The sequence below is a fragment of the Chelonoidis abingdonii genome, chromosome 23 (genome assembly GCF_003597395.2).
Source record: "Chelonoidis abingdonii isolate Lonesome George chromosome 23, CheloAbing_2.0, whole genome shotgun sequence".
NCBI lineage: Eukaryota > Metazoa > Chordata > Testudines > Testudinidae > Chelonoidis > Chelonoidis abingdonii.
In genome coordinates this window covers 23,031,645-23,047,731 of record NC_133791.1, presented here as the reverse complement: position 1 = coordinate 23,047,731, position 16,087 = coordinate 23,031,645, and the positions used below count along the sequence as shown (strand labels likewise).

Sequence of the window (16,087 nt, the reverse complement as noted above, 5' to 3'; positions counted from 1 at the left end):
CTTGGCTCACTCTGTCAATTACAAAAATAGCTTCCTTCTCACAGTCTAATACTCACACACTTGGAAATCTTAAAAAGAAAGTAAGTTATCGGTTCAGATGATGGAAGCAAAGTCACAATGAGAAGAGAGAAAGATGTGTTATCATCTATGAGATTTATGTTGTCAAGTATCAGAGGGGTAGCCGTGTTAGTCTGGATCTGTAAAAGCAGCAAAGAGTCCTGCGGCACCTTATAGACTAACAGACATTTTGTTGTTGTTTGCCTGCCATCTAGTGGAGAAAAGACAGGGGAGGGAATGACGACTCAGTGATAAAATTCTCAGCAAGATTGAGTTGCAATCCCACAGCCATAGGTCACTAGTCATTTAAAACACTTAGTGGCCAAGATCTTTTAAAAAGAGACATTTTGGGTGCCCAGAGACACCTTAAAAAGGCCCAATTTTCAGAGAGGGCTGAGCACCCACTCTTTGAAAATCAGGCCCTTCAAGGTGTCAGGTTGGGCCTTCAAAACCACTAATCAATTTTGAAAGCCTTGGCCCTTGATTTTCAAGTACTACACAACTTACAGTGAATATCAAAAGGCACAGAAACAAATATATAGACAAGGTAAATTCCAAGCAAATAAATCTGCAGTTGATTTAGTACAAGGTTCAGAAAACAAGTGCTCAAAAGTTACAAACTTCCAAATGTAAATGCAGAACACACATCCTTAGTTCTCTCTGCCCGCTAATGCAGAAATACTTCCAATCTTTGTTGCTGGTGATACTCAATGAGGGCAGGGTGAGTCGATTTTATGTATTTTTTTTAATTTAGAGAATATCACTAATAAAGCTTTAGAATAGTAAAAAGTGAGAGAATTCTAGAAGTCCAATTTCCTTACTATTTATGCTGTTTATTCACTTTTTACATTTTGCTCAGATTGGATTATGGCAATGACAAAGTTTAAGGCCAGAAGGGACCATTAGATCATGTAGTCCAGTGGTTTTCGACCTGTGGTCCGTGGACCCCTGGGTTCACAAACTATATCCATGGCAGTAGTTCTCAAACTTTTGTACTGGTGACCCCTTTCACCTACCAAGCCTCTGAGTGTGACCCCCTTATAAATTAAAAACACTTTTTTGTATATTTAATACCATTATAAATGCTGTAGGCAAAGCGGGGTTTAAAGTGGAGGCTGACAGCTCACGACCCCCCCACGTAATAACCTTGTGACCCCCTGAGGGGTCCCAACCCCCAGTTTGAGAACCCCTGGTCTAAGGGGTCTGCAAAAAGTGACTAAAAAAATAAAAGAACAAGGAGTACTTGTGGCACCTTAGGCCAGGTCTACACGAAGCGCGAAAATCGATTTTAGATACGCAATTTCAGCTACGAGAATAGCGTAGCTGAAATCGATTATCTAAAATCGATGTACTCACCCGTCTTCACTGCGCGGGATCGATGTGCGCGGCTCGCCATGTCGATTCCGGAACTCCGTTGGTTTTGGTGGAGTTCCGGAATCGATGTAAGCGCGCTCTGTGTTCGATAATATCGCGTCTAGATGAGACGCGATATATCGATCCCCGAGCAATCGATTGTAACGCGCCGATACGGCGCGTCGTATAGACGTGACCTTACAGACTAACAAATTTATCTGAGCATAAGCTTTTGTGGGCTACAGTCCACTTCATCGGATGCATGCAGTGGAAGATACAGTAGAAAAATATATATACAGAGAATACAAGAAAAAATGGGTGTTGCCATACCAACTGTAACAAGGGTAATTAATTAAGATGAGCTATTAGGTGAGCTATTATCAGAAGAAAAAAAACCTGATTATCATTACAAAAGGATGGCCCATTTCCAATCGTTGACAAGAAGGTGTGAGTAACAGTAGGGGGGGAAATATAGCTAGGAGTATTGGTAGCGTAGGGCCTGAGGAGAGAGTCTACATAGCCAGACAATCCTGCTGTCAGGGTGCCAATGCCTGAGATGATGGTGTGTCCAGGATGTCCAGGTTTATGGATCTTGGGTAGCAGACAGAATATCCCTGGTCGGGGCTCTAGGGGTGTGTCTGTGCAGATTTGTTCTTGTGCTTTTTCAGGGAGTTTCTTGAAGTGGGTTTTAGCTCACGAAAGTTTATGCTCAAATAAGTTTGTTAGTCTCTAAGGTGCCACAAGTATTCTTCGTTCTTTTTGCTGATACCGACTAACACGGCTACCACTCTGAAACTTATAAAAATAAAGTTTCAGGTCTCAGAAAAGGCATTCCGTTTTTCTGATCAATGAAAGTCTGTGAATATCTCCACTCACGGGTCAAAACCTTGGAAGTGTTGTCATTCCCACTGAACCCACAATTTAGCGCCCTTTCTCATGTTGCATCAAATGCCATGCTGAGTACATGCAGCATTTATAGCTGAATTCTGTTCAGTCTGTTTTCAGTCTAAGACTTCTATGGTTGGGGTCTGTGGACCACAGGATGAATTTCCAAAGGGGTCTGCACTACCATTCAACATTTTTTAAGGGTCCACAAATGAAAAAAGGTTGAAAACCACTGATCTAGTCTGACCTCCTGTATATCAGGTCCTTAGTACTACAATGTTTGGGTTTCAAATCCTGCAGGGGAATATTTACTTGTTTAATAACAACTGTTTTCACTGGGATTTTTTAAATTATGGAAACTTTCCTATTGGTTTTATAAAAACTAATTTCTTGTTGCACACTGTGACCCCTAGCCAGCCTCTCCTAGATGGCCTGTAAATTACCTCCTCCCAGGTCTGCTCAAACTGGCTGCAAAGGCCTCTCAAACAAACAAAACTTGGAGAGGCGGAGGATAACTCATCACAACAAAATGTTCTTATCTCACCAGGAGTCCCTGAGGAGGTGCCATTTTCCCAGTGCTCCTCCACAGCTTGGAAGCAAAGTCAAAGCAGCTTAGTCTTAAGGCTCGTCTACACTACCAGCCAGATCAATGGGCAGTGATTAATCCAGCAGGGGTCGATTTATCTTGTCTAGTATAGATGCGATAAATTAACCGCTGATCTCTGGTACTCCACCTCAATGAGAAGTGCAAGGGGACTCAACAGGAGAGCGTCTCCCGTCGACACAGCACAGTGAAGGCACCACAGTAAGTAGATCTAAGTACGTCAACTTCAGCTACGTTATTCACGTAGCTGAGGTTGCATAACATAGATCAATCCTCCTCCCGCCCTCCCCGTAGCGTAGACCAGCTGTGATGTTATTGATATAAACTGGGACCATATAGAACACGGGTTGCAACCAAGGTCCTGTAGTGGCACCAAATTCTGTGTAAAGGGGGTCAGATAAGGTGTCTAGACCAGGTTACGGGTTACTGGTTATGATTGTGCTGTCTGTATGTCTGTATCATTTTGTAGTTGAATTATGAATATTGGCTTTGTACTGGTCTGTATTAAATTGGTGCTGTCAGTTCTGGGAACACCCCAACAGTTGGTGTCAGCTCAGCTTAGCCTACTTGATGGCCCAATTAAGGACCATTAACTACAAACAACTGACCCATTGAGAGGAGCGGATACACCTGTGACTCAGCGGGGTGGCAGAAACTGGCCCATGTGACTTGCAAACTCCATTGCGTGTAACTTCCACAGTAAGGAACAAAGGAATGTTCTTACACCTGAAAAGTCTAGAGAAGGCGAAGGCTCTCATCTCCATCTTGTTTCAGTCCTGTTCTACCCTGGAGAGACTTTGCTACAAGCTAAACCTGCACAAAGGACTGATGACCCATCCCAGAAGGGATGTGTCTCCAGAGACTTGATTAAACCTGCAAGTTTACTTCATCACTGCTACAAGCCTGAACCAAGAACTTGTCCATACTGTTAGAATGTAATTCCATTTAACCAATTCGTAAGCTCGCACTCTTCTTTTTCCCTTTATCGAATAAACTTTAGATTTTAGATCTAAAGGATTTGCAACAACGGATTTGTGGGTAAGAATTTTCTTGAGGTGTATCTATTAACCCTTGGTCCTGGGGCTTGTCCCTTTGGACGGAGAGAACCTTTCTCTTACTGGGTGTTGGTTTCATAACCATATCCGATGTGTAGATGGTGCGTATACTGGGAGACTGGAGTGTCTAAGGAAATTGCTTGTGTGACTTGAGGTTAGCCAGAGGGGTGACACCAAAGTCATTTTTGTCTGGCCGGTTTGGTTTGCCTTAGAGGTGGAAAAACGCCAGCCTAGGGCTGTGACTGCCCTGTTTGAGCAATTGGTCCTGATTTGGCACTCTCAGTTGGGTCCCTCCAGAACCACATCGTCACACCAGCCCTCCTTCTCCCCCTCCCAAGCCTGAGAGAGGTTAGCAGATCCTCTTCCTACCAGTCTCTTTCTCCCTCCTTCCCAAAACTCATCCTGATTGGCTGAGAGAAGGGAGTTCTGCCCCCTCCCTCCCACATACTACAAAGCTCCTGGCCCAGGTCCTAAACAAAACAGTAGCCTGGGGTTTTCCCAGATACCATCACCCCAAGACCACACCCTCTCTCTCAGCATCTGTCATTATCCTTCCCTGGGTCTCTCGGCCCCAGAACTCCTGGAATGGGATAGTCTGCCTGCCCTGTCTAGAACTTCCCCTTCTGACTTTAAAGGGCCAGTATACAATTGCACACCACCATCCTTTTACACTCTCCTCAGAGCAATCCCATGGTCCTGCTCTCCAGACTTTACCCAGGGGAAAAAAAACTGATTTGGTTTCCCAGGTTAGTACCAGGCTAGAAGGACAAAGGGCTGTAGGGCCAGGTACTAGCAAGTGATTCCACTGTTTGTCTTTCATAGCTTCGAACCACCATAAAGGCACGTGACCAGTGACTAAGGTGACTACCCATGAGGTAGTAATATAGCGTACCCACTGTCCGTTAAACTACTAGACATTCCTTGGTGTGGAATATGGAGTTTTTCCAAGCAAAAAGCTTGTGACTTAGGTATAGGACAGAATGCTCCCCTTCAAACTCTTGTGAGAGAACAGCCCCCAATCCTAGTTGTCACACAAATGAGTGATCAGAATCGGGAAGTGTAATGTTATAGGCTGGGAGCATAAAATGTCTTTCAAATGACTGAGGCCTCTTTCATGCAGATCAGTCCCATTCACTAGTTTTGGAAATAACTGCTTCATCAGTTCAGTTAATGGAGTGGCTAGGACAGCAAATTGGGCTACAAATAGTCTGTAATATCCTGCTAACCACCGGAAGCGCCCACAGTTGTTTCTTTGTGGTAGAAACTAACTAATTCTTCAGGGCCTCTACTGTGTCCTTCGAGGGCTGAATGCATCCGTTCCCAACCTAGTAGCTTAGGTATTTTATTCTTGGTTCCTGAATCTGCACTTTTTGGGTAGGTTGTGAGTCCAGCTGCTCCAACACATAATCCATGAATCACAGGAATGTGGTGGGTGCTTTGTGCAACACAAGAGACGCCAAGGCGAACTGAAGTAGACCAAAAGGGGTGGCAAAAACAGTCCCTCTCTAGAGATTCTGGTGTTGGGGGGAATCTGCTGGTCACCAGATCCAAGGCTGGTATATTCTTTTTAAGATGAGCATTTCAGAGAGAACATTTTTTCTATATAAATGTTACTTTGGTATCCTGTAACCAAGAAGCCTGCTTTAAATCAACGTCATAGCCCCGGTGGGAACAGAACTGCAGGGTCTGAGCCTAAGCCAGACCTGCTGAGGTGATCATGGTTGATACATGGGGGACCATGCAACCCACCAAGTGGGAAAATGGGGTAGAATTACCCCAAGACCTAGAGGGGATGCATTCAGTGACAAGTGGAGGGGTCAGAGGAGCAGTTTGCCCCATAACTATGACAGGATCTAGATAGAGTCTCTAGTGCCAAGTGCCCCAGCATGACCAGTTGTTCCATCATCCGAAGGATGCACTGCATTACAATAGTTCTGCAAGAGCGGGGATCCTTCCATCCTTAACTGTGAGATCCAGCTCTCCTTGTGGTCACTGCACATACAAAAACAAGGAGAAAGTCCTATGGACGTGTGGGATATCTCACAGATTGCAAAGATATGGCAATAACCTATCCCCATCTTTTGCATCTGTTTCCACAAATTTCTGGAGCATTAATTTCAGGATACAGTGAAATCACTCTACCAGTTGGTCAGTAGTACAGGTGGTTTTACCTTCAGTAGCTGCCATGCCTCTTAACATGTGGGACACAATGTTACTCTCCAGCCAGTAAGGTTCTCTGTGGGCAGCTCTACCCAGGAGAATATATGCTGCTACAACTTCCTCTAGGTGCCACTCATTGGCATTACACATGATGCACACAGCCAGTGCATTTCCTTGTAAATCCCTGACCAGAAAGTGGGTTAATAGTGATTTTGTCCCATCCTAGGTCACATACACAGGACAGAACATGTTTCAGTTGTAGGATTTTCCCTTTGTGGTGGTCAGGGTGCTGGCATTTGGTATCTCCTCAGTCCTCAAGTATTGGTCTATTCAATAGAGCAGGTCATTCTCCAATGGGAAGTGGGGTAGTCTGCAGCCTTCTCATCCCTGCCAGCTGGAGATATGTTTCTCTCCAGAGGCGTCCACTTGTTACTCAGCCACTAAGTCAAAAATTGGCAAGAATGTGGTATTTGGTCTAGTGGTCTCTCTTGTACCCCTGTGGTAGCCACATTCTCATTGCTCTGATCAGTGGAAGTACTTCCCCCCGTTTTCATCTGTGGTGACCACTTCATTTTCCCTTCCCTAGTGTGATTCAAATTCACCCTGGCTTCACCCTGCCTTCCATTTCCAGCTTCCGGACTTCCAGGGACAAAACCAAACTTTACAAAGAACTGAGTCCACCGGGGGAGTGCAAGCATAAATCCCTCGGGCGGGCTCTCTCCTTCTTGTCTAGGTCCTGACTGTAGGGCAAGAGCTAAATCCAGTAGGTCCCAGAAATGCTTCCAGTCTCATCCAATCACCATCAGCCTGGGTAAGGATCTTGAGATTTTTACCAGAATCTCCTCTTCATGATTCCCCATTCACATGACAACAATAGGAGTGGGATAAGGCTTAGCATCTCCAAGTACAAATGAAACAACAGATATGTGTTTAGCAAGTTGTCTGCTAGTATAAGATCCCCTCAGACTGTGTCTGGCTACATCCTGAGCCCACTAGACCAGATGTGGTTCTCCCTTCGGTTTGGACAGGCAGCAGAAATCCTCTAGGTTCCTTATCTGATACACATACCGTAATGCTACAAGTCTGCTCCTGTCCTGAAAAATCTCACTCCATTAGTAGTCAGAATTTCTTTACCTATCTAGAGAATCCTGTGGCACCTTATAGACTAACAGACGTTTTGGAGCGTGAGCTTTCGTGGGTGAATACCCACTTCGTCAGACGTATTCACCCACGAAAGCTCACGCCCAAACGTCTGTTAGTCTATAAGGTGCCACAGGATTCTCTGCTGCTTTTACAGATCCAGACTAACACAGCTACCCTCTGATATTTATCTATCTAAGCCAATGCACCAAAAGCACTTCCTGAAATCCGCAGATTGCCAAGAGCAGGGCAAAGAACAGGCTCCTGACACCTCTCCACTCTCTGCGACCCTTTGTAAATGCACACAGAAACTGCACTACTGTGTATAATCACTCCTCCTTTCATTCACGATCCAACTGTCACGGAGTCACTGGGCGATGCTCTGGAACTGCTCCCCACCAAGCCAGTCAGGACTTTGGGGAGCCTCCTCTCCCTTGGAGCAGACTTGTTCAGGGCAAGCTCACACGTCTTCACCTCCTGGGTCTCTCCTTGGAGCATTTAGCATCCTCTGCCCCTCCATGCGCTTCCAACAGCGAGCCCGCCCCAGTGGGGTCCTGGGGAAGCCACAGGGTCCTGCACCCCCACTTCGCAGTCAGGTGTGACTCTCAGCCAGCCAGTAAAACAGACGTTTATTTGATGACAGGATCATGGTCTAAAACAGAGCTTGTAGGTACCGCAAGCCAGACCCCTTGGCCGGGTCCATTCTGGGGGGCAGTGAACCAGACCCCACCCCGGCTGCACTTCACTCCTCATCCCCAGCCAGCTCCAGACCCCCAAAACCCCCTCCAGCCCCTCCTCTCTGCTCAGTTCCTTTCCCGGGCCAGGTCATCTGATCTTTTTGTCTCCAACACCTTCAGTAGGCACCTTTGCAGAGGAGGGGCCCAGGCCATCAGTTGCTAGGAGACAGACTGCCAGGCATTTAGGTGCACTGGCCCTTTGCTCTGTAGCAGTCACACACCCTTTTTCCACCACCTAGATACTTAAGAACTGCATAGAGGACACTGAGGCACCAACACAGTATTCAGAACAAACATTAAGAACATTCCTAGTTCATCACACCAACACACACCAGTCACAAAAAGAAAAGTTAAGGAAAACTGCAGCGGGCTATGAAAGATATTTTAACACAATATTCAGCAAAATTACAAAGAAAAGCAGTCACTAAAAAAGCACAGAATTATCCCTGTTGGAAGTGATCACAGGGGTTTAGGAAACAGGAACATTACTCACAGAAACTGAAATATGAACACAATAATTATATTAAACATAATTAAGAAGCTAACAAACTGACATTGTGAAATTGTAACATCATCGATCAGGGCTGAGAATAAGTCAGTATTAGAAAGACACTAGGTCTTTCAAAGTTATTTTAAAATCAACTCTGAGCCTGATCCCAGTCTGACTGAAATCAATGACAAAACTCATTGGCTTCAGTGGGAGCAGGACTGGACCCCTTTTGGTTAACTGAATAAATACATTACTTTATAACAACTCGATGTCTGTTCTCCTGCTCTTTCTAGTGATGCAGCTGATTCTGTTCTGTTCTGCAAACTGAGTGCCTCTTGGAAATCTAATTAAAATTGCAGCCACACTGAAAGAGGCAACAATCCCATTCACTGAATGGAGACAACGAAATAAAGACCAGTATTTCTAAACTGATTTAAAACTTAATTTTAATGGTATACAATAATTTATACATGCATTCTGTCTACCTAGATAATTGTATATTAAAAAGACTTACCTATAATATTTTGTTCTCTAAAGTACAAGAAGAAATCACTCGTTTCCTACAAGACAGCACTCAGCCAGCTTCCCTGAATAACTGTAGTCCCTGACATTTGTTACAGCACAAATACTGAGGTGCTTTCAGAGAAAGGAAAGAGGGATTACCCTGCTGGAGTTGCAGTTGTGTAAACTCAATTCTGAGTTGTTCATTTTCTTTTTCAAACTCAGTGGTGAAAGCATCTCGCTCTGCTGTGAGGGTACGGACATGGCCCACATAATTTTCCACCTAAAAACAGAGTAACAAGATTTCAAACTTTGGATGTGTGGCTTTCATTTACAAACAAGTCATTAGCATCACTACCTCACATAGTACCCTCTGAAGTTACAGTATGACCCCCAATGCACTTCTGCCAGGAAGAAATGAAACACTCACAGAGTAGCACTTGGTTGTGTTCTTTAAACGTTTAAGGATTTTGTGACTACAAAGGCTCTATTCACTTTTCTCTCCTGAGGGGTCACTAAAACTGACTGAAAGGCCCAACATTAGGGAAAGGGAAATAGCCCAGGGAGGCGCACAATGGTATGGACACCAAAAAACCTGGCGTGTGCATATGCATGTGTGCATGCACCTTTTTGTGTGTATCTGTGTGCATGTTTTCAACACACAGTGTTTAAAGTCTAAGTTACTAGCTAGCTAACTATGAAAAACAGGACCCAAAGAGGCAACCAAAGGACAGAATTGATGGAGTGGTGTGGGGGGGAGCACGGACACTGAACTATACTCCAACCAAACTGCAGCTTTGGCAGCCAGAAGGAGTTCAAGAGGGTTTAGAGCCACCCTCCAAACCCTACATAAGAGGAGGAGATGGGGGGTGAGTGGCCCCAACGGATAGTACATTCTAGAAAATTCTGAGCATGCAGGCCAGGCTATATGTGTGCCAAGAACAGGGGTCCATATGGCCAATTCCCATTCACCCACATATAGGGAGTAAAAATAAGCTTTATAATGGAACATTGATTGCAGCCTTAACTATGGAGTCATGACCAGCTTGCCTCTCTACTTAGGCTATGTGCGAGAGGGAAAGAACTATTGATTTTCAATGTGCGGCTGGTACAGCCATCTTGTACTTGTCACCTGCACAGACTTTTTATATGGAATTAAATGAGTCACAAGCTTGGAAACCCACAATGCCATTTTCTGTAGCCACTTCTTCACTTTGAAACCCGTGAGCTTAACACAACGTTTTTCGTTTTTAATTTCTATGTTAATTAAATTTTAAAACAAACAAACACCTTTGTGAATGCAGAGTTAAGGTTTTCCAAGGACAGCTCCAGAACGTCAAGTTCAACAAAACTCAAACTTTAGAAAACCAGGAAATACAAAGTTAAAGTATGTGCCCAGGTACCCTTAACTCTGCCCCTACCCCCAAGCTGGCAATTGCCACTGGGAGTTACTGCATGCACTGCAACTGCATTCAGTATGAGAGCTATAATTGTAGTGAATGGTTTGAATGGTGGAGGTGTTGGTGGGGCAGGTTGGTAGAAGTGTGTTTTTGAGCTGAGGAGATGGGGATTCATTTTAGAAGCATCACAGAGCTGTGACTGATTTGGGGCCCAGCCAATGTGTGTGAGTAAAGGAAAGGGAAGTATACATATGTTGAGAATGTAGCCTGCATCATCTTATTGCAAAATTGTGTAGGTTGTCTCAAGACACCTTCCCTGCTCCCCTCCTGTGCCTTCCCCCAGGAATTGTCAGTAGGGTGGGATATGAGAGCAGTCCATAGGTTTAATGATGGGTAAAGGAAAGTATAGATTTAGATGGTATCCTATGTGAATCAGTACCGTAATTTAATTTTACAAGTGCAGTATTCTGTCGAGAGACTAGGCTACGTGTTTGAATGCAAGGCAGGTGCAGGCAGCTCTTTCCCTTTACAGTGAAAAGGCAGAGATGAGCATGTGTGATACGGAGCAATGCTCAAAGAGGGAAAAGTTATGGTGATGCGGGTGTGAACCTTAACGCTGTATTTCCTTGTTTTCAGCAATGCTTTTCTTCGTCTCTTGGTTATTCAGGAAAGTGGTGGACATCACAGAAATATTACACAATGTTAGGTATACCAAAATGTCAGGTGACTCTGGACACCTAACTGGAGGTGACACAGAGAGTATGGCCTGGTCTACACTGTGGGAGGTATCGATCTAAGTTACACAACTTCAGCTACGTGAATAGTGGAGCTGAAGTTGATGTACTTAGATCTACTCACCGCGGTGTCTTCACTGTGGTAAGTCGACAGCTGATGTTCTCCCATCGACTCCGCCTGTGCCTCTCGCCCTGCTGGAGTACCAGAGTCAACGGGAGAGTGCTTGGCAGTCGATTTATTGCTTCTAGACTAGACGCAATAAATCGACCCCCGCTCCATCGATCGCTGCCCATTGATCCAGTGGATAATGTAGTCAAGCCCTAAAATAGCTAAAGCTGCCCATCAGCTAACTGAACTCTTGCTGCATAAACCTATGCTGGATTTTGAAATCTTCTAAATACAATTTGGCATTATTCATTAAGTCAGTAAAAAAGCACTATTATCCCTAATTTAGAGTAACTTGTATGCAATCTGTTGCTAACTAGCACTGAGTGATCTGATAATTAAAATGAATCCATTTTTAATTTTATCCTGAAAACAAACAGTGCTCATAGAGACAAAAAGTCATCCTTTAACAATTGGAAGTCAAATCCTACTGAGTAAAATAGAAAGGAGCATAAACTCTGGCAAGTCAAGTGTAAAAGTATAATTAGGCCAAAAAAGAATTTGAAAAGCAACTAGCAAAAGACAAAAACTAACAGCAAAAAATTCTTTAAATACATTAGAAGTAGGAAGCCTGCCAAACACTCAGTGGCGCCACTGGACAATTGTGCTAATGGGTCACTCAAGGAAGACAAGGCCATTGTGGAGAAACCAAGTGAATTCTTTGCATCAGTCTTTACTGCAGAGGATGTGAGGGAAATCTGCACACCTGAGCCATTCTTTCTGGGTGACAAATCTGAGGAACTGTCCCAGACTGAGGTGTTGATAGAGGAGATTTTGTAAGGACCTGATAAATTAAATAGTAACGAGTCACCAAGACTAGATGGTATTCACTCAAGAGTCCTGAAGGAACTCAAATATTAAATTGCAGAACTAGTAAGTACAGTATGTAACCTATCATTTAAATCAGCTTCTGTAACAGAAGACTGGGTGATAGCTAACATAGACACCAATTTTTTAAAAAGGCTCCAGAGGCGATCCTGGTAAATTACAGGCAAGTAAGCCTAACTTCAGTACCAGCCAAATTGGCTGAAACAATTATCAGACACATAGCTGAACATGATTTGTTGGGGAAGAGTCAGCATGGCTTTTGTAAAGGGAAATTATGCCTCACCACTCTGTTAGAATTCTTTGAGGGTGTCAACAAACATGTGGACAAGGGTGATCCAGTGGATATAGTGCATGTGGCCTTTTAGAAAATCTTTGACAAGGTCCCTCACTGAAAGCTCTTAAGCAAAGTAAGCAGTCATGGGATAAGAGGGAAGGTCCTCTCCTGGTTAAAAGTGAAATCCTAATGGAAAGCACAAATATTCATGAAGATTACTCAAATGTCAATTAGTTCTTACCTCTCTCATTTCTTCTGCTTGCTGTTGTCTGAGGTTCTCTAAGTCCTGACTAGCAGACCGTAACTTGTCTTCATTACGCAGGAATAATTGCCAAACATAACAAAGTTGCTCATCTGCAGAAGCTGAAGGGTTGATTCCTTCTTCCTTGAGCCTCTCAAGTATGTCTTCCACCTGTACTATATCCTGTCAGAATAAATCATCAAAACGTAACCTATTCAAACATCTAAAACAGGGGTGGCCAACCTGAGCCTGAGAAGGAGCCAGAATTTACCAATGAGCCTTGGCAAAAAGCCACAGTAATACGTCAGCAGCCCCCACATCAGCTCCACCCCACATACTCCCAGTGCCTCTCACCCACCGGCAGCCCCACCGATCAGTGCATTCCCTTTCCCGATCAGATGTTTTGTGGCATGCAGAAGGCTCTGGATGGGAGGGGGGAGAAGTGAAGGCATGGCAGGCTCAGGGGAGGGGGAGGGAAGGGGTGGAGTGGATAAGTTTAATTTTCTACTGGCTTTGGACCTAAAAGTGAAGATTCATTCACTCAGTTTCTCTTCTCCCCCTTAGACAGATTTTGTAACTCTGTTTTCTACCAAAAAGCACTACACAACAACCAACAAAAATCCTACTTGCTCTCCCTGCTAAGCAGGGCTGCCCAGGGCGCGGGAGGCAAGTGGGGCAATTTGCCCCAGGCCTCACGAGCCCTGCCCCAGCGGCAGTCTGGGTTTTCAGCCAGCATTTCAGCGGCTGGGGGCCCTTCAGTGCTGCTGAAGATGCGGAGCAACTGAAGGGCCCCCTGCTGCTGAAATGCCGTTGAAGACCCAGACCGCCGCTGGGTGAGTACAAGCGCCGCAGCTCCCCCAGGCCCCCAGAATCCTCTGGGCGGCCCTGCTGCTATGCTCAGCAAAATCTATTCTGACAAATTAGCTTCATGCATTCTTACCCTCTCTGGTCTTCCTCCTTCTCCAGACCCATATTCCCCCTAGTTTTTCTGATTCTCTGGTCATTCTGTGTCTCTCCAATTCCTCTCCCCACCCCCCAGGTATATGCAGGTGCAAAACTGAGCCCAGAGTGTGGAAAGCTCTGAAGTACATGCTTAGTTCCCCCAGAGGAACTTTAGCACATGCCTAAAGTTAAAAGATCTGTTCTGAACAGGGATACTTTCTTGCATCAGGACCCTGGTGACCTTTTAAATGTATTTGTTAAAGGCAAACCTGATTGTCAGATAGGTTTGCCAGTTCAGATTTGGATTAGCCCAGCTTTATTTTATATTGCACTACAGAGTGCAGAATCATTCACATTTTTGCTGCATCAAGTAGGGATTTAGTCCCAGAGAGAGAATATTATTCAATATTTGAAACCCTGCAGGTCAGGTTTCAGCCTTAAAGCAGGATTCTAAACCACATTTAAATACACCTCTACCCAGATATAANAGAGCCGCATATTAACTTCTGAAGAGCCGCATGTGGCTTTGGAGCCACAGGTTGACCACCTCTGATCTAAAACATTTCCTCCTGGGAAAGATTTGTGTGGGCATATTATTTCTGAAACAGTAAAAGTTAAGGTGTAATTAATGTGCACTTAATGGCAGTGCAGAAAACAAATAAAACTAATGTGATGGAAGCATAGGACTCCCAAAGGCATTTAATCATATCAAATTTTATTACTCTTGTTTGATGAGAGGGATTTGGGATATAAGGATCCTTGCTCTTGTGTCCCGTTATGGGAAACGATACAAAAATATACCATAAAGATTACCAGACTCACATACCATACACTTGTTTGGATTCTATTCCAAAACTCAAGGATTTCTGCAATCACTTAATAATAGCTGATAGCAGCTCCTAGCTAACCAATTTTGGAAATTTTAAAGAAAGACTGGTGTTTCCTGATCTATTGATTGTATGTTAATTGGTATTCTCAAGTTAGCATTTTGTGGTTTGGAAGGGTCCTGCTTCAAGATCAGACCCAGAGTTACTATGAGGGCCCTGATGCTCATATGAAAGTCATTCACACTTAGGAAAGGCCTCTTGACTGTAATGTTTTTATTAAGACAATTAGCAAAATCACAAACGCTCCAAAGCACAATGGGAAGAGATAATACAGAATGGTCGAGATGTCCTGCAGCAGGGCATTTGTACACCATCCCTTGTGGATATCTATGATCAATAAGATGAGTGTCCTATCTCTGGCATGCCAAGAAGATCCCAAGAGGGGAGGCTGAGATTATAGGGTTACATGGCAGCCATGAATATTCATAAAGATGCCTGGCATCTTCTATCTATATCTAAACTTCCTCACCCTAATAATGTTAAGGGTGCCCTCCTCTGATAAGTTATTATGCCATTTACCTCAAGCTTATTAGCATATATATCAATTGGTTGCCAATGTATTCTTGTGGTTGAACATCTGCTAGTGATGTTCCTATCTTAAAATATCCAAAACTAGGATCAGCTGGCATCCAGCAGTTACCTATCAGTTTAGCCATACCTGTTTATTACAACATTCAATCTTATGATCCAGGGTTACTCCTGGTTAGCTGCTTATGCTAAGACTTATGCTAAGGCTTTTGGGCTTACGGTTCAATCTGGCTAAGCTACTGTTTTAGCCCTGGTCTACGCTACGAGTTTAGGTCAAATTTAGCAGCATTAGATCGATTTAACCTTGCACCCATCCACACGACGAAGCCATTTTTGTCAACTTAAAGGACTCTTAAAATTGATTTCTGTACTCCTCCCCGACAAGGGGATTAGCGCTGAAATCAACCCTGCTGAGTTGAATTTGGGGTAGTGTGGATGCAATTCGACGGTATTGGCCTCCGGGAGCTATCCCAGAGTGCTCCATTGTGACCGCTCTGAACAGCACTCTCAACTCAGATGCACTGGCCAGGTAGACAGGAAAAGCCCCCGCAAACTTTTGAATTTCATTTCCTGTTTGCCCAGTGTGGCGAGCTGATCAGCACAGGTGACCATGCAGAGCTCATCAGCAGAAGTGACCATGCAGTCCCAGAATCGCAAAAGAGCTCCATCATGGACCGACCAGGAGGTACTGGATCTGATCGCTGTTTGGGGAGATGAATCCGTGCTATCAGAACTCTGTTCCAAAAGACAAAATGCCAAAATACTTGGAAAAAAATCTCCAAGGGCATGACGGACAGAGGCTACAACAGGGACCCACAGCAGTGCCGCATAAAAATTAAGAAGCTCAGGCAAGCCTACTAAAAAAACGAAGAGGCAAATGGCCGCTCCAGGTCAGAGCCCCAGACATGTTGCTTCTATGAGGAGCTGCATGCAATTCTAGGGGGCGCCCCTACCACTACCCCACCTCTGTCCGTGGACCCCTGCAACGGGGGAGTCTCATGCAACAGGGATGAGGATTTTGGGGACAAGGAAGATGCGAAGATGGAAGAAGATGAGGATAGCGCACAGCACGCAAGTGGAGAAACCATTCTCCCCAACAGGAACT

General features: G+C 44.5%; 1 protein-coding gene across 1 annotated transcript in view; it reads right to left on the bottom strand.

Annotated features, from left to right (window-relative positions):
• Positions 1 to 16,087, bottom strand: part of CCDC30 (coiled-coil domain containing 30) — a 161,038-nt gene that overhangs the window by 140,609 nt on the left and 4,342 nt on the right. Inside the window, exons 2-3 of the mRNA XM_075060183.1 lie at positions 12,626 to 12,808; positions 9,145 to 9,265 (exon numbers count right to left, since the gene is read on the bottom strand). Of these exons, the coding sequence (XP_074916284.1) occupies positions 9,145 to 9,265; positions 12,626 to 12,808 (304 nt within the window). The remainder of the gene's footprint in view (positions 1 to 9,144; positions 9,266 to 12,625; positions 12,809 to 16,087) is intronic.